This window comes from Danio rerio, chromosome 15 (genome assembly GCF_052040795.2).
Source record: "Danio rerio strain M-AB ecotype USA chromosome 15, GRCz13ab, whole genome shotgun sequence".
Taxonomy (NCBI): Eukaryota; Metazoa; Chordata; class Actinopteri; order Cypriniformes; family Danionidae; genus Danio; species Danio rerio.
This window is the reverse complement of record NC_141035.1, coordinates 18177703-18201933: the sequence shown is the minus strand read 5'-3', so window position 1 is coordinate 18201933 and position 24231 is coordinate 18177703. Positions and strand designations below refer to the sequence as shown.

The 24231-nt window shown below is 37.2% G+C and overlaps 2 protein-coding genes and 2 long non-coding RNA genes across 7 annotated transcripts in view; 1 reads left to right on the top strand and 3 right to left on the bottom strand.

The window, feature by feature from the left end:
* The window catches only part of traf4a (tnf receptor-associated factor 4a), a 75898-nt gene extending 74135 nt beyond the window's left edge, over nt 1-1763 (bottom strand). Inside the window, 1 exon segment of the mRNA NM_205762.1 lies at nt 1370-1763. Coding sequence (NP_991325.1) covers nt 1370-1512 — 143 coding nt within the window. The 5' untranslated portion in view covers nt 1513-1763.
* LOC137487733 (uncharacterized) overlaps nt 1-24231 on the bottom strand; it is a 753637-nt gene that overhangs the window by 502169 nt on the left and 227237 nt on the right. The gene's annotated exons all lie outside the window — the stretch shown is intronic.
* LOC147840567 (uncharacterized) lies at nt 1170-17717 on the top strand. Its single transcript, XR_015509213.1, has 4 exons — nt 1170-1818; nt 4082-4259; nt 9967-10088; nt 17032-17717. It is a non-coding gene; the product is annotated as an uncharacterized LOC147840567 (long non-coding RNA).
* Nucleotides 4396-24231, bottom strand: part of nek8 (NIMA-related kinase 8) — a 40669-nt gene continuing 20833 nt past the window's right edge. For 2 of the 4 annotated variants that reach the window (XM_087282374.1, XM_087282373.1), the window contains exons 9-14: nt 20533-20609; nt 17318-17435; nt 17017-17167; nt 10194-10357; nt 9955-10107; nt 4396-5099 (exon numbers count right to left, since the gene is read on the bottom strand). In XM_087282374.1, coding sequence (XP_087138500.1) covers nt 5071-5099; nt 9955-10107; nt 10194-10357; nt 17017-17167; nt 17318-17435; nt 20533-20609 — 692 coding nt within the window. In that variant the 3' untranslated portion in view covers nt 4396-5070. 4 annotated transcript variants of the gene reach the window in all.

Below are 24231 nucleotides of genomic sequence, written 5' to 3'. Positions count from 1 at the left end.
AGCTTTCAATCAGTTATACTGCGTATGGGTTTATTATGCAAGCTGTTAAACACTGCCCATGACTGACTAACAAATATTTGCAAGTCATTGATGTTTTCATGTGTAATATTATTAAATATTTGTTCTTTTGATGCAGCAGGGATTTCCAAATTAAAATACTCAATAAAAGTTCAGTAATTTTAAGTATTTTAATAATTCAACTAAACATTTGCATGTTGACAATAAATTGGATTGTTCCGCTTTATTTTAAAATCACTTAGTTGCTTATTCATTCATTCATTCATTTTCTTTTCGCCTTAGTCCCTTTATTAATCAAGGGTCACCACAGCGGAATGAACCACCAACTTATCCAGCATATATTTTACAGGGAAACACCCATACACTGTCATTCACACACGTCTCATACATACACTACGGAACAATTTAGCTTAACCAACTCACTTATAGCGCATGTCTTCGCACTTGTAGGAGAAACCGGATCACCCAGAGGAAACTCACAACATTATGGGGAGAACATGCCAACTCCACACAGAAATGCCAACTGACCCAGCCGAGGTTCGAAACAGCAACCTTCTTGTTATGAGGTGATCATGCTACCCACTGCGCCACCGTGTCGCCCCTACTTAGTTGTTTATTTTAATCAAATGTTTAATGCAATTCACAACATTGAGTAAGAACCGAACATGCTTTATTTCTTTGATTTCTTTAAACCTGTGTCATAAATAAGTTATAAAGAAGTAATCCAAAATATTCAGAGGTCAGAAGTATTCTAAAAGTAATCCAAAAGTTGTCCGAATACATTAACTATAATTACGTTACCATTTCATTGTGTAATTTGTATCATTATCAGATTACTTTTTGTAAACAATGTCTCTGGAACTGTCTTCTGTTGACATCACACCAAAAACTCATAAACATAGAAGTGTAATCCTGAAGTGCATATTTTTGACAACAATATCACTAACCTTTATTACTTAAAAAAAATTGCATTTCTCTCTCAAGCACACGCATTTGCTCTTTCTGTCTGTTTTGTCTCCTGACACAACAGCAACTAACTTAATTTGCAAGATATTTGCATATTGAATATCCTTCTTGATTTCTCATTGGCTGTCAGATCAACCGAAGGCCTACGCGCCGGTATAAAAACATCAACCGTCGCGCACCAGACTGTCAAGTGCTGAAACGATGATTGACGACGCTGTTTATTATACGATGAACACACTTCTGCGTTTTCATCCCTCGGTTCGCGTACACACTCATGCTTATGTCTATCCTTCGGTGTGTTGTTGTTATTGTTGTTGTTGCAGCAGCATCCACGGCTCATTTCCATCGCAAAACATATACGCGTTTGGCCAAACGTTGCTCTTACCTGAGAAATTCCTGCAGGCAGGTATCACAGAATCGGTGTCCACATGTGGAAACTTGGACCGGTTCCCTCATTGCTTTGCTACACAGAGGACATTGAAAGCGTCTCTTGGGCTTCTCCAGGAACTTGTAGTCAAAGCCAGGCATTGCTGCTGCTTCAGTGAGGAGCGTCTATAGGAGCTGTCGTTTGTTTTCCACCGCAATAACAAGAGTCCGCGTATTGAAAACTGATCTTCACTTGCCAACGGCACACAACCCTCGGTATTGTTTCTTCTCTCGGCTTCCTCTTTTCGAGCAACACGGCTCGGTCAGGATGACAGCTTAAACCCGGCGACGAGGCTGTCAATGCAGGCTAGAGCTCGCTGATGAACCGAGAGGACGAGAAACATCCACAGCGCCTGTCGAGGATAACACTGACAGCCTGGAGACAAAGCTCGGATCCCATCTGTTTAGGTATATAAAGCCCCACCCACTGGCCATGAGGGGGGAGGAGCCACGCTTAAACCCTAAGCAGAAAAGGGCGAGCTTATTTACAGTTTGTACAGTATTAATGCTGTCTGTGAGCCGAATAATGTGGCCAAGTAAGGGATTAATTTAATGCAATTTATTTTCGGAAGTTGTTCTTCTCGCAACGGTCGGCTGTTATAAAAATACACATAGCCTTTTTTAGGTTTGCTTGTTTATTATGATTTATGAAATCATAAATATGGTAATAACCGTAATACTCATATATGTATATAATAATAATAATGATATATGAATGAATAATATATAATAATCCGATAGTTTATGTATTAGGCTACTGTAACCTTTATTTTCAATCAAATGTTTCAATTAAACTCTGTTTAATGTGTATATTCTTTTTGAAAGTAATTATTTATTATTATTACTATATTTATAACTATTATTTAGTACACTGATAGGTACCCTTACCAGGGGCGGATTTGGTGATCTTGGCACCTTAAATAAATCCAGCCAAGGGGCCCAAAAGTTCTAAAATGCACCTTTTGTCCTTTCATTTTTGTATTATTATTTTGCTGTTTTTTTTTCTTCTATCATTCCATCTCATTTTCTACATTTTATCTTAATGCAAAATAATAATAATAATAATATCATGTAAAGCTCCTTGTAAAACTTTTAAAACTATTTGTTTTCTTAAGATGAATTCACAACTAAACATAATTCATTCATTCATTTTCTTAAAAACTAAACAAAATAAATGAGCTCTTTCGTTTTCAAAACTACATTTTTACTGATTTGACTGCTCCATGATTGAAGGTGGGGGACACATTTGTGCAGATGTAATAATTACTTTAAAATTAAAATTTTTAGATCCTTACCGTACAAAATATGATAGAAAATTGGGTTATAAATAATTTATACTATCATTTATACTTCTAGGTATTTATTTGGGGCCCTCAGATTTCCTGGGGCCCTAAACAGCCACATACTTTGCCTACTAAATCCGCCCCTGACCCTTACATGCAAACATCGTCAGCATAGGCCACATAATTATGAAATAATTTTTAAAAAATTGTTTTCATTTACAAAATAATAAAAATACAATATTTAATATAAAATATTGATACAAATATATTTTTCAATTGTGTTAAATACTATATAGTTGCAACCATAATAATAATCACACCCTAAATAGAAATCTTGTATTACAGCATTTTATTATATTCATTATACTTTTTTTCTGTTCTGAAAAAGTAATAATAATAATAATTATTATTATTATTATTATTATTATTAATGTTATTTGAAAACATTTATGTGCTTAAAACCCCCTGCTCTTTATTCTCATGTGGAACAAAACAATCCTGCCTATCATCACATTTATATGACTAATATTAAATGTATATAAATATACATGCAATGTAAGGACATGATTAACAACCTAAAAATTTAATCACAAGATGTATTGACTCAGACATTCCTAAAAGTGTGCATACAAAGGCAAGAACTGAAATTCTGCTAACAAAAGATTGCAGAAAGTTAATAATAAAGCAAACGACTCCCTCTATCGGCGAGAAGCGCACGTGATGCAGAAGCAGACATTACGTCAACACAACAGCACAAAGCATGGTACTTCAGTAAGACAGTTTTATAGAGTTTCACCATTCAGTAGTTCAGTTTAATTGAAATATGGTAAAGTCTTGTCTACGATATATGTGTGTTTCATATGACAAGCACGGGCTTTACTAATGTTGCGCTGAGCATCACATATTGCACAAGAGTTACATCATAGCCTGATGGACGCAGGAGCTCTTGCGTTTCCTTGCTGTGACGATAGGAAATCATCGGAGAATAAAGCATGAGCATTGCTTTTAGATATGCTTCATGCATTCATATGTATTCATGTTCTTTTCGAGCTATGAAATAAAACTACTATTATTTGTTAATTTTCAATAACTAATGTACCTAAAATCATGAGGCTATTTATCACTAAAGCATGGGGGAAAAAAGAACACTGAGATGAGAACAGTCATATTGTGCTTAGTGATACTGTTATTGATTTTTTAGTTTTAGTCTTGTAATTTGAGTAAATGTGTAATTATAAACAATTTATTGTAGTATTATATAAAATATGTATACAATTTTCTACCAAGCAGAGGAATAATAATTTACAATCCAGCATAGTATTAATAGTATTAATAATAATGCTGATAATAATTATGATTATTCATTTTCTTTTTTCTTTTTGGCTTAGTCCCTTTATTCATCAGGTGTTGCCACAGCGGAATGAACCACCAACTTATCCAGCATGTTTTATGCAGCAGATGCCCTTCCAGCTGCAACCCGTCCCTGGGAAACATCCACATGAAAACATGGGAAAACATGCAAACTCCACACAGAAATGCGAGGCTCGAAACAGTGACGTTCTTTCTGTAAGGTGACAGCACTACCCACCGTGCCACCCCTATTATTATTATTATTATTATCATCTGTATGTAATATGTTATTCTAAATAGAATACATTTTTAGAACTAAAGCATTCAAATAATAATAAAAAATGACATAATACATGTTGCTATTTATTTTATTCATTTTCATAAGCAGCACTTTATTACTAAATTATATAAAATATTTGTACAGTTTTTTCTTGCCACAGCCAGGAATAAGGCATTATTTACAATACTACGCTCTCATTACTAATAATGTTATTGTAAACTTAGTTCAGTACACTTTTCTTTACACATAAGATGTAATACTGCAAATACAGAATTTGAACAATTCTGCTGTCTTAAGTTAGTATTTACATTTTGTCAGTAAAAAAACTGCTTATCTTTGCATCATATCATGTCATAAACACAACAGCTTGGCTTGAATTTCCTGTTAATGGGATAGTTCATCCAAATACAAAAATTCTGTCATCTTTTACTCACCCTTCACTTGTTCCAAACATGTTTTGTTCTGTTGAACACAAAATAAGATCATTTGAAGAATGTTGTAAACCTGTAACCATTGACTTTCATAGTATTTGTTTTACAGTCAATGGTTACAGGTGCACAACATTCTTCAGAATATCTTCCTTTATGTTTAACAGAAGAAAGAAACTCAAACAGGTTTGGAACAAGTCAAGTGTGAATAAATGATGACTGTGAACTATCCATAACCCACTATGGTTTCCTGATAAACCGAAGTCGAGTGAAGTCTACTGCAGGCTCTGATGTTCATCTGGACAGAGGCAGAGTCATGTCACTTTGGTCCAGGCTCTTCAAAAAATGCTAAAGACAGAAATTACAAAATTAGAGAATATTATCTACACTTTTTTCAACATTTGTAGAGTTTCAAATGATGGGATGCACTTCCGGTTTGGGGAACTCCCATGCAAAAGAGCTGAAACAAATCTGTGAAGTGTGATGTAAGACTTAACAAGCTGACCGTACAAAGATATTCAACATGTCCATAGTATTGCTGCAAGTTTTTGGGGTTTTTCACGGTCTGCTGAGAGTAATTTGTAATTTCTAATAAATTGTCTTTTAAAAGAACAATCCACTGTTGTGAAAATATTCTCATTTTTTAAGTCTCTGAAAGTTGAATGTTGAGTTTTACCATTTTTGAATGCATTCAGTCAATCTCCGGATCTGGGGTGTGTTTCCCAAACAACGAAATAACTCTGAGCTATCATAGCACGATGCATCGTTTGGGAGAAGAACGAGGTAGTGACGAGGATTCCCCAAACCAGTAGTTTCTCTGTCGCAGATCTATCGTTTGAACCACATTGGTTATAACCTAAATTGCCCATAAAGACGCTGTAAACGGGGTGGAGTAACAACTTCTTTAGAGAAAAACCCATTAACATCTTTGTTCAAAATATATTGTTTTACATGCACACACATTTAAGAAAAATCCAATATTAGTTTTGGTAAACACATGCACTTGCTTTCTATATTAACTGAAATGTATGTAAACGGCAAATATAGGGCCTGTGTTTCCTTTACAAATATTATTGAGAATATGACATATTCTATTCTAAAACAAAACCATTTAGCTAGCACATATTCGAATCTCATATATAAATCATTAATAGTTGTAATTTACAGTAGGATATTTATTAAGAAATGAAGAAAAATCTAACTGACTAATAATAATGATTTTATTTTTCAGCATTATTAAGTAGTATCTTGTTTATTTATTTTATTTATTGTAAAAGTCTACTTTTACAATTTGACACATTCAAACCTGCAGAAATCTTCTAACTAACAGGTCCACGCCACATACACTACAGATTTATTTCTTAATAAATAACCTACTAAATTAAAACCATTAACGAATGCTAAATATTTTTGTTTTCACAAGCTTTGGAGACGTAAAGTAAATTCTGCTTTCAAATAATAAATCAAAAGCTTTCATCATGAGCCACGGGTGCATTCAAAAGGACATCAATTTTTTCAAAATGCACTGCGAAGGGAGCACAATTGTCAATACGAAGATCACTAAAACTAAACTGTAAAAAATAGTTTGAAAGCAAATTACACCTAAGAGAGAGATGACTTTAATGCTTTTGTTTAAGTCCTTCCGAGTTTAAATGTTAGAACGTTTTAAATGAATAGGGCATAGGGGGGGATAACTGGGAATAGAACACTACCAGAAACTATGCTTCCAACTACAGCTCTAGGGGTGTAGTTGCAAGCATACATTTTGGAGGTGCAGTTTGTGAATGTTCATTGGAACGATGGATTTGGGAAACGCCAAATTCAATTCATCTTCATTTTTATAGTGCTTTTACAATGTAGACTGTGTCAAAGCAGTAGGTGAGGAAGAACTGTCTAAACTGATAAATTCATCCAAACCAACAACGTCTATGCTAGATCAACTACCAATGTTTGTAAAGACGGAACTTGCAACGACAGGTCTGCATTCCCGCAGCTGTACCACGGGATCCGACCAGATGTCTGCGGCACGGGAATACATTTCAGAATAAAGTGCAGGAGCGGTCGATAACTGGTTTAATTTTGGACGTTCTAACAATATCGCTCCGACTCCCGAGCGAGTGAGCACGCGTATGTATGTGTGTGAATGAGACAGCGTGATGCTGCATTTAGCTTGTTTGTTGCTGTGTGTGTCTGCGTGTGTGTGTGTGTGTGTGTGTGTGTGTCTGCATGTATGTGTGCGCTCGAATGAGAGAGAGAGCTTTCTGCTGTCTGTGTGTGTGTGTGTTTGAATGAGAGAGAGAACGTGATGCCTATGTGTGTGTGTCACTTGCTTGGTGCTTATGTGTGTGTGTGTGTGTGTGTGTGTGTTTATACAGACAGCTTGTTATAGGCTGTCTGGACTCTGTATAGCTGGGTGGTTTTCGGTTTTGTTCTCCACCCTGCTCGTTAGCGGGATCGGGCACGGCGGGTAGGAAACGGGGCTGGTTGAGCAGCGGGACAACAAATGATGAATATAATCAGGAGCGAAGAGGTTCGGGCTAAAACCTGGCGGGAACGGGATTCAAAATTTAGTCCCGCGCAGATCTCAACTTGCAACCATAGTTGGCTAACGATGGTTTTCGGAAACGAACCCCTGGTTGGGAGCACTTTTAGCTTAGCTCATCATAAATCATTGAATCAGATTGGACCATTAGCATCTTATCTAGAAATGACCACAGAGTTTAGATTATTTCCCTCAGTAATTACATTATATACTAAAACTGATGGCTAATGGAAAGTTAGTATATTTTAGGCTGATATTGTGTAATAGCAACTTCTCATAAGGACCCTATTTTCCAAAAAATAGAGTGTCCCTTTAATATTTGATTTTAGTTTTTAAAAACACTCCATTAATTGGTTACAGTTTAGCAGATGTTACTCTCATAATCCAAGCAAAGCATCATAGGGTGTATGAAAAAAGAAATAATAGAAAAATAAACCCATATATAACAGATCGGTTAACATTGATAAAAGTAATTGTTAAAGCTGCACATTACGTTTCACAGCCAGTAGAGTGTTTCCATGGCAACAAGCCACTGAGGTGACAGTGAAAGCATGGCTCTCGTCGAGCTGCACTGGTTTCGGTATCCCAGAATCCTCCTCTTTCCTCCCGAGTCGACCGCGCGCGCCTTTACCCCAAGTGTACACTTCACCCTCTGCCGAAACAAGCAGCACAAACACCCACATCACGTGACTCAATGATATCTCTGACCACTTCTTGTTCTCAGACCCTGTGAGAATCATGAATGAACAAAGACGACGTAAAACAATAAAGGTCTTCAGAGTCTTAAGCCTCTGGGACTCAGTCGGGGGAAAGGCTGACCTTTAGCCACATGTCACATTCATTAACCCACCTGCCCCCAATACAACACACTGGAGAAATGAACAGCACTGCCTTTACTTTTAACTGATGCTGTTTGTTGCAATTATATTATTCATTCATTCATTTTCTTTTCGGCTTCATTAATCCGGGGTCGCCACGGTGGAATGAACCACCAACTGATCCAGCACTTTTTTATGCAGCGGATGCCCTTCTAGCCGCAACCCATCTCTAGGAAACATCCATACACACTCATACACAACAGACAATTTAGCCTACCCAACTCACCTGTACTGCATGTCTGTGGACTGTGGGGGAAACCAGAGCACCCGGTGGAAACCCACACAAAAATAGAGAGAACATACAAACTCCACACAGAAATGCCAACAGCCGAGGTTCGAACCAGTGACCTTCTTGCTGTAAGGCGACAGCACTACCTACTGCGCCACTGCATCGCCGCTTTTAATAAACACAGTAATACGCAATAATAGGTACAAAATCAGGTTTGAAACATTTCTGAAAAAATATGAATCTGAGAAATATGAAAAAAATAAAATTGTATAGTTTTCTTACTGGCACTGTTTATTTTGGCTGTGGTGTATTCTAAACAAATAATGTCCAGTAGATAGAGCCTTCGATATAGACCAGCCGGAGAATTTATTTGTTAAGCTTTTATTTTTATTATTTTATTTATTTTAATAATTTTTCTTTAGAGTGTAGAATGAGTAAAGCTCAAAAGTTATCACACAGTATTTTTCTACTATAATATGACAAAGAATTCTGTGTACAGTATTAGAATAATCACAAGAGACAATTGTGAATAATCCATTAAAAATTGGATAATGATGTCTGAATTTTTTCTAATTATTTTAAACTTTTTTCTTATTTTTGGCCTAATTTTAAGACCATTATATTTCTTAGTATTACAATAATGATAATTATAATGTAAGTGCCAAAGATTGTGGGGGTCTCATAATGTAGAAAATCTTAGCATCTTAAACCTTTAGCATCAAAACCGTCTGGTTAAAACAAACAATAAAACAAAAAAACTCAAATTTGGGGATGTCTGAAACACAATTCAACTAAAGAAATTGGTCCAAAAAATCTTAGAGAGGAAGTTAAAAGGTAAAAGGAATACACTCTTTTTCTTTTTTGTTTTTGGAAATCGGCGAAAGCCCTTTTAGCTTAGCATGAATTTTTTAATCGGATTAGACCCTTACCATTTTGTTCAAAAGATAGAAAAAAAAGTTTTGATATTTTTTGATTATTTATTGAGTCAAGCTTTAAATAGGAACATTTTTGAAACTTTAAAAAAAAAATTGAGTGAGATGCTAATGGTCTAATCCGATTCTATGACTTATGCTAAGCTAAGCTAAAAGTGCTCCCACCAGACCTGGATTGGCTGAATGGATTCAAAAAGTAAAACTCGGCTGTTCAACTCTAGATGAACAACTCCAAAAATCCTTTAATGGTCTTTAAAATTGGCTTCATTATTTTTAATCTAATAAATAAAAACTCGGGCGGCAGGGTGGTGCAGTGGATAGTGCTGTCGCCTCACAGCAAGAAAGTCCGGTTTCCCCCACAAGTCCAAAGACATGCGCTACAGGTGAATTGGATAAGCTAAATTTGCCATAGTGTGTGAATAAGTTTTTATGGGTGTTTTCCAGTCATGGGCTGCAGCTGAGGAGACATCCGCTGTTTAAAACATATGCTGAATAAGTTGGCGGTACATTCCGCTTTGGCGACCCCTGATTAATAAAGGGACTAAGCTGAAGGAAAATGAATGAATGAATGAAAAAAAACTTTGGATTTTGGAGTGATTGATTGATCATATGTCTTGTTTACCTGCTCCAATAGCCAGAGTGAAGGCATCACCACACGCAGCCATCGTGATGCCCTGCAGGCCCGACACCTGATACGGCACTCGACTGCTTCTGCGGTGACTGCAGCCAAGCTGTCCATGCTGGTTACTGCCAAAGGTGAAACACTGACCTTTTTCTGCATTTAGAGCACACACACTCACAGCCCTCAGACTAAATCAGCAAGAAACACACTCAACTGTAATGTAAACCAAGAGCTCTGACCTGTGACTGCGACAGAGTGTGCTGTGCCGATGTCTATATACACGATCTTCTCTGTGTTCAGAGGAGCCGACTGGACGAGCTGAAACAGATGAACCTCCTCCACCTGACAGAAAGACGAGGGTTCCTCCGTCCCTGAGACTTTATCCAAACCCAGCTTGTTAAATCTGCAATTAACACACTTAAAGGGTTAGTTCACCCAAAAATGAAAATTCTGTTATTTATTACTCACTCTTAAAAATTCACAAAACCTTTGAGTACTTTTCTTTTGGATTTGAACAGATTTGTGTGTGTTAAGCATTAGTAAAGACAATATTAGCACCTGTTAGCTGTAATTGTGGGGAAAACTGGATAATTTTGAGCTTTTGTCAGTTTATTTCAGATTCCAGGTTTAAAATAATGTTTGGGACGGGATCAAAATCGGTGACGTGGTGCAAGACTGCAAGTGCAAAGATGATGCGTCAGTTTCTCATTATTTTTCATAGCAGAGTTTACTTATCCTATGAGAAGAGCAGGCATCTTAATTATTCATGACTGCACGAGCTTTTCGAAAGCAAGGCTGACCTGCCAGTGCCAACTTCTGCAAAGCTGTGAGACCCTATGTTGATGACTGGGTGAAACTGCATCCACGGACACACGGCACACAGTATTTAGCTGTTCATGAAGGGTCATCTGTGTTTGTTTCCATGATCCACTGGGTTTGCTGCTTGTTTTTTCCCGCGATGCTGTCAGAGCCGATACAGCAAAGCAGTATGTGTGCAGCAAGGTTTTTTTACGGGAGAGCAGTACGAGAATTGGAGAATGGCGGACATTGTCTTTTATCAGGAGTTGGTTCACATTTAGACACATCGCCATGCTGCTGTGTTTGCCTAAATACTCCAGATTACATGCAGGGCTAAAGTTTGAAATAGACAGGGCAAGAGACCTGCTGCACTGAGTCTGTATTCAGACCTAGGAATTGAGGGAAAAGTCCTCATTTAGTGTTTAAATAAACAAGATTATCTTTACAATTGCATAAATTGTGGTTATGTGTATATAAAATTCCGAATAACAAATGTAGCAGGGCATTAAATTACTGTTTATTTCTTTGCATTTTAACTTTGTAAACTATAAAATCATGCATCTCCTCAAAGTTTGTGCCTCATTTTGTGAGCTAAATGACAACATTTGTTTGCTCCCCTCTCTCTCCCCTGCTCTGCTCGCCACACCCACTCCTGCCTCTGATCGTGGAGCTCCAGCCCATTATGATGCATTTTTTGAAAAATCTGAGGTAGACCTGAACAGAAAGAGGGGGGTTTCATGGCCCTTTATATCATGTTCCAATCATACTCCAAGCTCTAAGAACAATTCTATGCACCAAAACAATGTAAAACTTGATTTACCAATGATTTTATTATTAGTTATACCAATGTTATAATTTATAATTTCATTTTCATTGGACAGTCATATCTAGATGCATTAGTTGCAGAATTTCCAGCAGTTTAACGATTTAAATGCCTTTTATTGGATATTATGTCATTCAATTTAACCACACATGACTTTACGGAGAGCTTACACACTACTAATTACAGTTTGCCTTAAGAACATGTGGTGCAACTGAAGCAAGAAAATTTCAGTTACAATCTAGCTAGTAGTTACTAAAACCCCTAGTGTGGACTTTACGTTCCAGTTGAACGGCAGGTTCAACCCTACCGAGATGAGGGTTACGTTTAGGGGCTAGTTCCATGTAATTATGCATAATTATTTTAAATTAATTACAAAAGTAAGTACATGCAACATGTATCAAGGCCACCCTAAAATAAAGTGCTACCATACAGTATTACCTACCGATGTGTACTTAATAAATATGGCTTCGTTCACAAAGTTTGGTAGTTTGGTTTGTTTGGTTTAAAAAATAATAATCAAATTAAGGATTTTGTCAAGGTTAACTCAGCATTCACACTGTCATTAAAGAGCAAATATAAACACTGTAAACACTGCTAATTCATTTGAAAATAAGTTTTAAAGTCAATATTATTTGGCCCCTTAACAAACAATTTTACTTTTCTCGATTGGCTACAGAACAAACCACATTTGCCCAATGACTTGGTTAATTAACTTAACTTGTCAAGTTAACATAATTAACCCAGTTAAGCCTTTAAATTTTACTTTAAGCTGAAGAATACTAGTATCTTGCAAAATAATAAAATATTGCGAAATAGTAAAATATTCTGTATTGTCATCATGGCAAGGACAAAAGAAATTAGTTGTGATAATTAGTAAACTATTATGTTTGAAAATGTACAAAAACTTCTCTGTTAAACATCACTTGAAAAATATTTGCAAAAACTTTAATATTTCACAGGAGTTCTAATAATTTGGCCTTTACCTATATATACGGCTATATACTATAACCATATTTCAGAGAACCATAAATAATTGTAAAATTACTTATGAAGCTGTACTTATGTCGGTCAATTAGCAATTTTAAGACCAGACATGTTCATTTTATTGTAAGTAACATAAAATTTTATTAATAATAATAATAATAAACTTTATTTTTATATAGCACTTTTAAAAGTAGAATCTCAATGTACTTTACAGACATAAAATGTGCAGCAGTAAAAGACACAAGGATAAATGCAAAAAAAGTAATAATTAAAAACATGAAATAATGATGGTAGATCTAAAAATAATATAAAAGTCAAATAAAATCAAATAAAAGCTACCCTTAAAAAGTAAGTTTTAAGAGATTATTAAAAGCGATTCTTCATTGCGAATATTAGAATCTACAGAGTTCCAGTATTTAGGTGCCAATAAAAGGAATGCCCGGTCTCCCGAAGATTTTAGCTGTGTTGACTGAACAGTAATAAGACCAGCATCAGACGAGCATAAAACACATCTAGGACTGTATGGGAATAAAAGCTCAGATAAATAAATTAGGGAAGTATAAAATTGTATATAAGAAATTATTTTACTTTCAACATATATAAGTATATAATAGTCCTTCTTAGTAGTCTTTTTTTCGAAATATGTTAAAGTGTGCTTGTTTTTAACAGCTTTATTTAGAAAGTCTGGCAAGTCCGTGTAGGTGATTTAAAAAAAAAGAGGATATTTCACGTTTAGACAGTACAGTGGTGTGGCTGACAGGGTGTGATTGTTATTTAAAATATGGACATTGTGCTGGTCATTTCCTGTGATGAAATATCTTTATCATTCACTGTAGGAATGAGGAGTGTGAACTCCCTAAACTGGTTTGGCAACCTGTGAAAAATACCCTAACGCAAGCAAGACACATAAGCGTGGAGATATTTTCACATTTTGACATGCATTTTTACTTGTAATTGTGATTAGACGGATAGCAGGTTCTAAAAATCCACTCTCAGGCTCATTAACCATCAACACATGTTAAAATCTAGGCACATTTGTGAATCTGTGACAGTCAACCAACCACATGCTGTCTGAAGTTCTGCTAAATGATGCTGATTTCTAGTCATGTTAGAATGACCGTATTCATGAAATGATTGCACATGAAGTCATAATTTCTCATAGGAATTTAGGTTTTCTTGAGCCCTGTTTTTTTGTGAGAGAACATTAATTAAAGTGTTGTGTCAGTAGCTAATTTGAATTAACAAATAATTAGCATTTCTTAATGCTGACTGTATAATTTGTTATGTGTAGCCAAAAATCCATATTACCCATTATTCAATGTGAAATACTAAAAATAATGATACAAATGTAATATGGCTGTCATAGTATAATTTCTTAAAATGTGCAACTGTGTACCTTGATTACAATCCCAATTCATCAAAAGTTTGCTAATGAGATGCCCATTTACTTTATTTAGACACACAAAAAATACAGTTTTCATATCTTGACTGATATATAATAAATGCATCATCACCATACAAATGTAATATTTAGAATTACACTCAAAAAGTAAAATATTATTTAAAATGTACAGTGGCTCTAGAAAGCATTTACTTTTTCCACATTATTATGTTATAGCCTTATTCCAAAATGGATTAAACTTCTTTATTTCCTCAATATTGTACACACAATGCACCATAATGACAATGTGATACTTTGTTGATGCACCTTCGGCAGAAATTACAGCTTTAAGTCTTTTTGAATATGATGCCACATGCTTGGCACACCTGTCTTTGGGAATGTTTCGGCCATTCCTCTTTGCAGTACCTCACAAGGTCTATCAGGCTGGATGGAAGCGTAGGTGTACAGTCATTTTCAGATCTCTCCAGAGATGTTCAATAGGATTTAGGTCTGGGCTCTGGTTGGGCCACTCAAGGACATTCACCGAGTTTTTGTGAAGCCACTTCATTGATATTTTGGCTGTGTGCTTTGAGTCATTGTCCTACTGGAAGATGAACTGTCGCCCCAGTCTGAGGTCAAGAGCACTCTGAAGCTGGTTTTTATTCAGGATGTCTCTGTACATTGCTGCATTCCTCTTTCCCTCTATCCTGACTAGTCCTCCAGTTTCTGCTGCAAAAAAACATCCCCACAGCATGATGCTGCCACCACCATCATTCACTGTAGGAATGGTATTAGCCTGGTGATGAGCGGTCCCTGGTTTTCTCCAATTATAACGCCTGGCGTTCACTCCAAAGAGTTCAATTTTAGTCTCATCAGACCAGAGAATTCTGTTTCTTATGGTCTGAGAGTCTTTTAGATGCGTTTTGGCAAACTCCTGGCAGGGCGTGTCTTCCGTCTGGCCACTCTACCATACAAGCCTGATTGGTGGATTGCTGCACAGATGGTTGTCCTTCTGTAAGGTTCTCCTCTCTCCACCGAAGGAACACTGGAGCTCCGACAGAGTGACCATCCGGTTATTGATCACCTCCCTGACTAATGCTAAGTTCACACCAGACACGGAAGAAGCGTCAAGCGCAAGTGATGTACATGTTACGTCAATGCAAGGGCGCAAATAGACATCCTGCGGCATAATATGTGCGAATGGCACCAATGGCATGGCGCGAATTGAGCGTTTGAATCGCGAATTGGGCAAACCACTCGAGTTGGAAAATCTGAACTTCAGCGGACATTGCGCTGCGTTAACCAATTAGGAGCTTGCTCTTGCCGGGGCATGATTATGACGTAGCGCCTGTTGTTGGTGTCTGGGGGAAAGTCCTCCTGCACACACCGACAACAGTTCATCAAACTGGGCTCGGCTAAGTCAGAAGCACTGCTGAATGCTTCCATCTTCCAGGTTTAGTTTCTGAAGGAGTTTATGAGCTCACAGAGCTGGATGTACCTCTGAAAGGATCTAGTGGACTCAGACACTGCTCCAAACAAATCAACGCTGTTTTTCAGCCTTTATAAAGCACATAAACACAGTTACTTTCTCAATAAAATCCATGTTAGTCATTTAGCAACGAAGCTACAGTCACCGGGCAGACAAAAGCCCTCCCATCATGCGAATCCACGTCTGTTCTGAAGTGAATTTGATGCGTGAATGAATCGGACTTGACGTGCGAATGAAGTGGATTTGATGTGCGAATGAAGCAGATTTTTGCACGTAAATAAAGTGAGTAAACTCAAAAGTTCACGCATCTAATTGTGCGTGAATATCGCGATTTATCCGCGCGTTCCACGTCTGGCGTGAACACAGCTTTAGGCCTTTTCTCCCCCGATCACTCAGCTTAGATGGCTGGCCAGCTCTAGGAAGAGTTCTGGTGGTTCCAAACATCTTCCATTTACGGATGATGAAGGCCACTGAGCTCATTGGAACTTTCAGATGAGCAGAGATTTTTCTGTAACCTTGCCCAGCCTTATGCCTCGAGACAATCCTGTCTCTAAGGTCTATAGTCAATTCCTTTGTCTTCATGCTTGGTTTGTGCTTTGACATGCACTGTCAACCCTGGGACCTTATATAGACAGGTGTATGCCTTTTCAAATCATGTCCAATCAACTAAATTTACCACAGGTGAACTCAAATTAAGCTGCTGAAACATCTCAAGAATGATTAGTGGAAACAGAATGTACCTGAGCTCAATTTGATACTTATGTGCATGCGATTTTTCAGTTTTTTTTTTTTTTTTTTTTTTTTAATAAAGTTGCAATAATTTCAAAAAATCTTTTTTCACATTGTCATTATGGGGTATTGTGTGTAGAATATTGAGGAAATAAATTTATTTGATCAATTTTGGAATAAGGCTGTAACATAAAAAAATGTGGAAATAGTGAAGCGCTATGAATACATTCCAGATGCACTGTATATAGTTAAAGTCAGAATTATAAGCCCACATGTGATTTTTTTTTTCTTTTTTAAATATTTGCCAAATCATTAACAGAGCAAGGAATTTTTTACCTCATTTCCTATAATATTTTTTTCTTCTGAAGAAAGTCTTATTTGTTTTATTTTGGCTAGAATAAAAGCTGTTTTTTTTACATTTTAAGGTAAATATTATTAGCCCAATAAGATTTTTTTTTCAAAAGTCTACAGAAAAAACACTGTTTTACAATGACTTGCCTAATAACCCTAACTTGCCTAAATAACCCAATTGACCTAGTTAAGTCTTTAAATGTCACTGTATATTAGTGTCTTGAAAAATATCAAGTAAAATATTCTGTACTGTCATCCTGGCAAAGATAAAACAAATCAGTTATTAGAAATGACTTATTAAAACTATTATGTTTAGAAAATCTCTCTGTTAAACTTAAATTGGGGCAAAGGTATACAGGAGGACTAATAATTATGACTTCAACTGTAGCTTTGTTTTAATAGTTTTGCCTTTAACTATACAAAACATACACTCTAAATCACTTAAACACCACATCATAACATTGTATTTTTTGTTCCTAATGAACAGTGAGAAGATATATTGAGTACCTGTTGTTCCCACAGGCGAGGATCTGGTGCTGTGTGCTCATGATCATGGAGCAGTCAACGCCACACAACACGCGCTGGGCTTCGAAATCTGCTGGCAAACTCACCTGCTGTGGGCAGTTGTGGCTATCCTGAGTGGCCAAACCGAGCCGGCCTGTCAGATGGAGAGATAACAGAGAACGAGTGTGATGAAAAAGAGAGAAAGAGAATGTTGGAGCAGAAAGCGCCAGGTCTGCCTGGAGGCTCTGCTGCTGTCTACAAGAGTACAAAGGAGAAACCTTGACAAGTGATGTTGCTCATTTACCGTTGTCTCCTCGGCCCCAGGAGAAAACCTCTCGCTCGTTGGTCACTGCCAGGACGTGGGATGCTCCACAAGACACTTGAACCAGCTCATAACCCAGCAGAGCCTCCACTATCTTGGGCTAAATACAAACACAAGGAACGGAGATCATAAATACAATTAAAACTGCAGGACTTTTACATTTTAAGGATATTTTAATTGGTGTTTTGTTGTGATCCACCACGTTGCTACAATTTTATGGTATGTTGCCATTGCATTGCTATGCAGTTGCTAATGTGGTGTAGCACATTACTCTAAAGTTTATACCCAACTAACAGGGAGCGCTCTCAAAATATTCTGTAACGTTACTTAATAGTGGTGTAAATGTTAGCACAAAACTTTATTAAAATAATGTTTTAGAACATTCTTTTGTAACGTCGAGAGAAAACCGTTCTTAGAACTTGAGCCCAAGAGAACCCATGTAACACCTTCTTTTATCTCTTAATCTGCATTGGTTACAGAACAGCTACTGGCACTGTACCCTCTTACCAACCACTTGCTCCTGAGGGTCTACAACCCATCCAGGAGCCTCCGGTCGGGGTGTGAGCACCGCCTTGTGGTACCATCACAGCAAGGCTATAAGTCAATTTCCAAAACCTTTTCATTCAATGTTCCATGCTGGTGGAATGATCTTTCCATTCCCACATGGACTGTAGATTCACTGGTATCCTTCAACAACAGCTTAAACCCCATCTGTTCCAAGAGCACCTGAACCCTGATAAGTACATCTTAGATCCCTCTTCTTTCTCCCACCTCATCACTCACTAACTCAAAATACAAGAAATTCTGAGTGTGCCTCGAACAGGTGAGTGGGTTTCACAAACCACCTGTAGAAAACACAGTCATTCATCTCACTGACACATTAACCGACACAAGCACTGTGCATTTTGAAGAGTGCTTCACACAGGTGAGTGGGCTTGACAAACCACCTGTAGAAACACTAAATGTAAATGTAAAATAACTCAAGTCTGCAATGTTTTGAAAACCCTTTGAATGATGTTATTATGACAAAAAAAACATTATTACATGATTTTAAAAAACTGGATGTTTTGAATGAATTTAGAATAAATTTATATAACTAAAATTGTGGGTGACGTGGTGGCGCAGTAGGTAGTGCAAAAAGGTTGCTGGTTCGAGCCTTGGCTGGGTCAGTTGGCGTTTCTGAGCAGAGTTAGCAAGTTCTCCCTGTGTTTGTGTGGGTGTCCTCCAGGTTCTCCGGTTTCCCCCACAGTCCAAAGACATGCAGTACAGGTGAATTGGGTAGGCCAAATTGGCCGTAGTGTATGAGTGTGAATGAGTGTGTATGGATGTTTCCCAGAGATAGGTTGCAGCTGGAAGGGCATCCGCTGCATAATACTAATGCTGGATAAGATGGCGGTTCATTCCGCTGTGGTGACCCTGGATTAATAAAGGGACTAAGCCGTAAAGAAAATGAATGAATGAACTAAAATTGTTAGGTGGGTAGGGACTTCTAAGGGTTGCTAAGGTGTTGCTATGGAGAAGAGTTATAAGTGTTAGCACACTGCTTTTGCTTTGGTGTTTTTAGAATGTTTTCGATGATTGCCAGTATATTGCTGAGCAGTTACTATTGTGGTCTGAGTGATTTCTACTGTGTTCTAAGTGTTGCTAGTGTGTGGGGGATTGTTGTCATGGTGTTGCAATGCAGATACTAAAGCATCCTATGTGTTTAGCACACACCCGAAACGTTTCCAGGGTGTTCTTGGTATTGTGGGTCATTGTCAATGAGTTGTTATGCAGTTGCTAAGATATTTTTACTGTTTTCAGAACATTCCTGGGGTGTTTCTGTGGTGTTCTGGGTGTTGCAAGTCTGTTGTTTTGTTATCAAGGAGTTGCTACGCACTTGCTAAGGTATTCTTTGTGTTTTTAGCACATTGCTATGGCGTTTCTAGGCTGTTCTTAGTTCTGTGGAGGGTTGTCAATGTGTTGCTATGCAGTTGCTAAGGTATTATTTGTGTTTTTAGGACATTTCTTTAGCATTTTGGTGGTGTTCTTGGTGTCGAGGGTGGCTGTCAATGTGTTGCTATGCAGTTGCCAAAGTGTTCTTGTTTTCACAATGTTGCTATGGTGTTTCTATTGTGTTCTGGTTGTTGCAAGTGTGTTGTGTTGCTATCAAGGTGTTGCTAGGCACTTTCTAAGATATTCTTTGTGTTTTTAAACACATTGCTATGGAGTTTCTACTTCTAGGGGTTTCCAGTGTGTTGTGGGTGGTTGCCATGTGTTGATATGCTGTTACTAATGTACTCGGAGTCATTTCTACTGTGTTTTGCCTTGGATTGTTGTCATTGTGTTACTTTGCAGATACTAAAGCATTCTGAGTGTTTTAGCACACACCCAGAAAGTTTCTAGAGTGTTATTGGTGTTGCTATGCAGTTGCTAAGGTGTTTTTATTGTTTTCAGAACATTGATGTTGCGTTTCTGGGTGTTGTGTGTTTTTATCAAGGTGTTGCTATGCACTTTCAATTCAGCTCTATTCGTATAGCGCTTTTACAATGTAGATTGTGTCAAAGCAGCTTCACATAAATGGTCATTGTAACTGGAACAGTGTAGTTCAGTTTTTAGTGTTTAAGTTCAGTTCAGTTCAGTTTAGCTCAGGTATTCAGGTACACTTGCTAAGGTATTCTTTGTGTTTTTAGCACATTGCTATGGCATTTCTAGACTCTTCTGTGGTGTTCTTGGGGTTGTGTCTGGTTGTCAGTGTGTTGCTATGTAGTTGCTAAGATGTTCTTACTGTTTTCAGAATGCTGCTGTGGTGTTTCTATGGTGTTCTGGGCGTTGTAAGTGTGTTGTAAATTGCTATCAAGGTGTTGCTATGCACTTGCTAAGGTATTCTTTGTTTTTAAATACATTGCTATGGAGTTTCTACTTCTAGAGTGTTCTGGGGTTTGTAGTGTGTTGGGAATGTGTTGTTATAACACAACTAAGGTTTCCAGGGTATTTTGGGTGTGATGGGTGGTTTCCAATGTATTTCTGTGCAGTTACCAAGGTGTTCTGAATGTCTGTTTTAGCCCATTACTAAGGGTCGGCTGGGCATTTAAGCACATTACTATGGGTCATTGGGTTCTCTGGGGTTAAAACTTGTGGTTAGTTTGTTTGAATCTTTAGCTTGCCTTTGCAAACATCAGTATACCACAATAAAACAACACGTCTCTATAACCTACCTGTGTCACATCATTAAAGTTCCCATGTCCAAGACAACCATTGCTTCCACTTCCAAACGTCATGATTATACCTCTGTCTGCAAAACAACCCAAAGCAAATTGAGCAGATTATAGTCGCTGCTGATGGTAAACAAGAATTAAAAAACAATAGTTTGTCTGCCAGAGCACACCACTGCATGAGTAGAGCGACTGAACCGGAAGCAAGGTCTTTTAATCCTCTGTAACTGCTAGTGACTAATGATTCCCCTGCAGAGAAGAATGGTAACAGCATATCCTTTACTTTAGAGCAGACAAATGTACACCGCTGTGCTACAACACCAGGGGACAAGAGATTAGCTTTAGCAGCGCGAACAAATGACGCTTAATGAGCTCTGTTGGACAGCTACTAAAAAGGGGTAACTACGTTGTCATTCATCCTTTTTTAAACGTTATCAAAAATGTTTAAATTAGTCTGTGCTTCATTTTGAGTATTTAGTCATCTTTGCAGCTTCAGGGTAAAAATCGATCACTTAAAAAAACAATCCACTTTTTGGGGGGAAATAGGCTTATTTTTCAAGACCACCAAGAGTTAGACAGTTAAACCATTATTAAACCATTCAGCCGATCTGTGGAATATGAAAAGTTGCTATTTTCTAGGATTATATAGGAACTGATATTGATAGGGACTGATTTCATTGTGCCTGATGCAGCCATTGTATGGCAGCAAAGTTCCTTGTTTATAATTCCAGAATAGGAGTATAGTTCCTAGATATATCAGCCTAGAATCTGAAGAACCTGTTCTAATTAGATTCAATGACCTATGCTAAGCTAAGCTAAGCTAAAGACCCCCCACAAGACTTGAAGATTGGTTGAATAAATTAAAAATGGTAAATCTGTTTAACTCTAGGGGACTTGTAAAATGAATGTGGATTACCACAGAAAGAAACGTAATGTGTCATCATATCAGTATATTATTTTCCAGACATGTGACGTTACGCAGTATGAAGCAAAATAATGGCCCTTAATCCACACTGGATTTTTAAAATAACATAAAGCACGAACAGAGGTAAACTGGCTGTGCAAATTATGTAGATTGCACAACACATTTCAAGTAAATGTGTGAAATTCACCTCAATCGTGTCTTCTGCAGAACTTCAAATGATTCAGCTCAATTGGAAAATTTGTGTGAGGCGAAAAACATGGCATGAGTAATCTAGAGCAAGTGACATGATGTCTCATGACTAGTAAGAACCCATAAAGGCATGGTCAAACAGCACTTTTCCCCCCATTGACCTCCATTCATAAGCATGAAAAGGTGCCAGACCGGAAACCCAAGTTTGCTTGACAAGTTTCACATGCTGCATTCCAAAATTCAAGCTTGGTGAAATCTGACCAGCGAATTCGCATCATATTAATGCATGAGAAAGTGTTGCCAGATATAGTGGATTTTTTCCACCCCAAAAGCTGTCCAAAACTCACCCAACCGCACAAAAACTCTAAAAAATATTTTTAATAGATTTAAATCAAAATGAGGGCAGCACAGTGGCTAAGTGGGAAGCACAATCGCCTCACAGCTCTGGTTGGGTAAGTAGGCGTTTCTGTGTGAAGTTTGCATGTTCTCCCCATGTTTGCTTGGGTTTCCTCCAGGAGCTCCGCTTTCACCCCCAAGTCCAAAGACATGTGCTATAGGTTAATTAACTAAATTTTCAATAGTGTATGTGTGTGAATGAGTGCGTATGGGTGTTTTCCTGCGATCGGTTGTAGCTAGAAGGGCATCTGCTGCGTAAAACATATGCTGGATAAGTTGGTGGTTCATTCAGCTGTGGCGACCCCTTATTAATAAAGGGACTAAGCCGAAAAGAAAATGAATGAATGAATAAATCGAAATTAACCTAGTTACTTAAACTGTCAAAATTGTTAACCATACAGCAACCAACACCGGCAGTCACAGAACAGAACCACAACATAACCGGATCACATCAAAACGCTGCCCCCTCTCACCCACACACTGCACTTAATGTTGTGTAGATTACACTACCTATTACACTATTTTGCTTTAGAAATTGGGTATGAATTCATACCATTTTGTGTTTTAAATTCTTTTGAACATTATTAGGTGGTGCTTGTCAATCAGACAATGATGTGTTTGTTCTTGCTGTCAATTGTGGGAAAAAATTATCAATGAAAGAGTCATAATAAACAGCTTTGAGTTGATGCATGTGCACGCGAAGCGGAGTTAGATTTGTCTGGGAGTCAGATTTTAATATTTGATACAACTTTCCTTCACCTCCTCTTGCGGGTGGGCTCACACGGTTTTTGAAATTTATGTTACGTCTCCAAAGCTTGTGAAAACAAATAAATAAACAATATCCTAATAATAATCATCATTATCATCATCATAATCATCATCGATATTATTAATAATATTATTAAAGTAGGATTTTTAAAATTTTCTTATAAATAATAAATATTAAACTTCATTTGCTAATAAATAGCCTCATTATTTATTTATATGATCTATATATGATATTCGAATATGTGTTAGCGTTTGTAAGTGAGTTTATGTTTTAGAATAGAATATGTAATGTTCTCAATGATATTTGTAAAGGAAACACAGGCAACACGGGAAACACTAAGCATACTGCCAAATTAGTTAAAATGTGCTTTAAGGACAACAGAGTGAATGTTTTGGAGTGGCCATCACAAAGCCCTGAATTCAATCCTATAGAAAATTTGTGGGCAGAGTTGAAAAAGCTTGTGCGAGCAAGACAGCCAACAAATCAGACTCAGTTACACCAATTCTGACAGGAGGAATGGGCCAAAATGAAATGTATGTAAACTTTTAACTGTCTAGAAATTAGTAAAAAATCTTGAGAGAAAAAAACTCTCACTATTCTGGCATTTAGCAAATGTAAATCATTTAGGTAATTCTAACAGATCTAAAATAGTAAACATTTAGTATGATTTACCATCAGACATTTTTTAAAAAATGGTTACGTCCTTTTTTTAGAGTGTATGTAAATGTTTGGTTTCAACAGTACATATATTACAATTATTATGGAAAGCAAGTGCATGTTTTTACCAAAACTAATATTGGATATAATTTGCACAAAGGAATTATGGGGTTCTTCTCTCAAGAAGTTGTTACTCCACCCCGTTAAAAGCATTTTCATGACCGTTTTACGTTATAACTAATGTGGTTCAAACGATAGATCTGCGACAAAAAAACTACGGGTTTTGGGAAACACTCATCACTACATTGTTCATTTGCCAAATGATGCATCATACTATGATATTTCTGTGACCAGTTACGTTTTTGTTTGGGAAACGCAGCCCAGTAAATTTTATTAAAACAATGACGTCATCAGCCTGTCTTGTCAATGCTACCTCATGTAACAATAGCTATGTTTCCATCTAAAGATGCAAATTAAATTTATGTGCAAAACTGGAATATCGCATAAGAGACATGTAACTAAAGCAACATTTTCATCCAATGAGTCAAAGCGAACAAAATCGTCACTTCCTGATTAACTGGCGCCAAATATCAAAGGTAAAAATGGAATTTGCTGCGGCAGAAAAAGCTGCATGAATTTTGTCTTTATTTAATTAATGACTTGCACCTCAGAAGACAATGAATGGCAATGAACATGAGGTGGCGTGTCAGTAATAATAAAATATCACTAATACTGAAAGGGTTAAGGCATTTTAGAATGACCATAA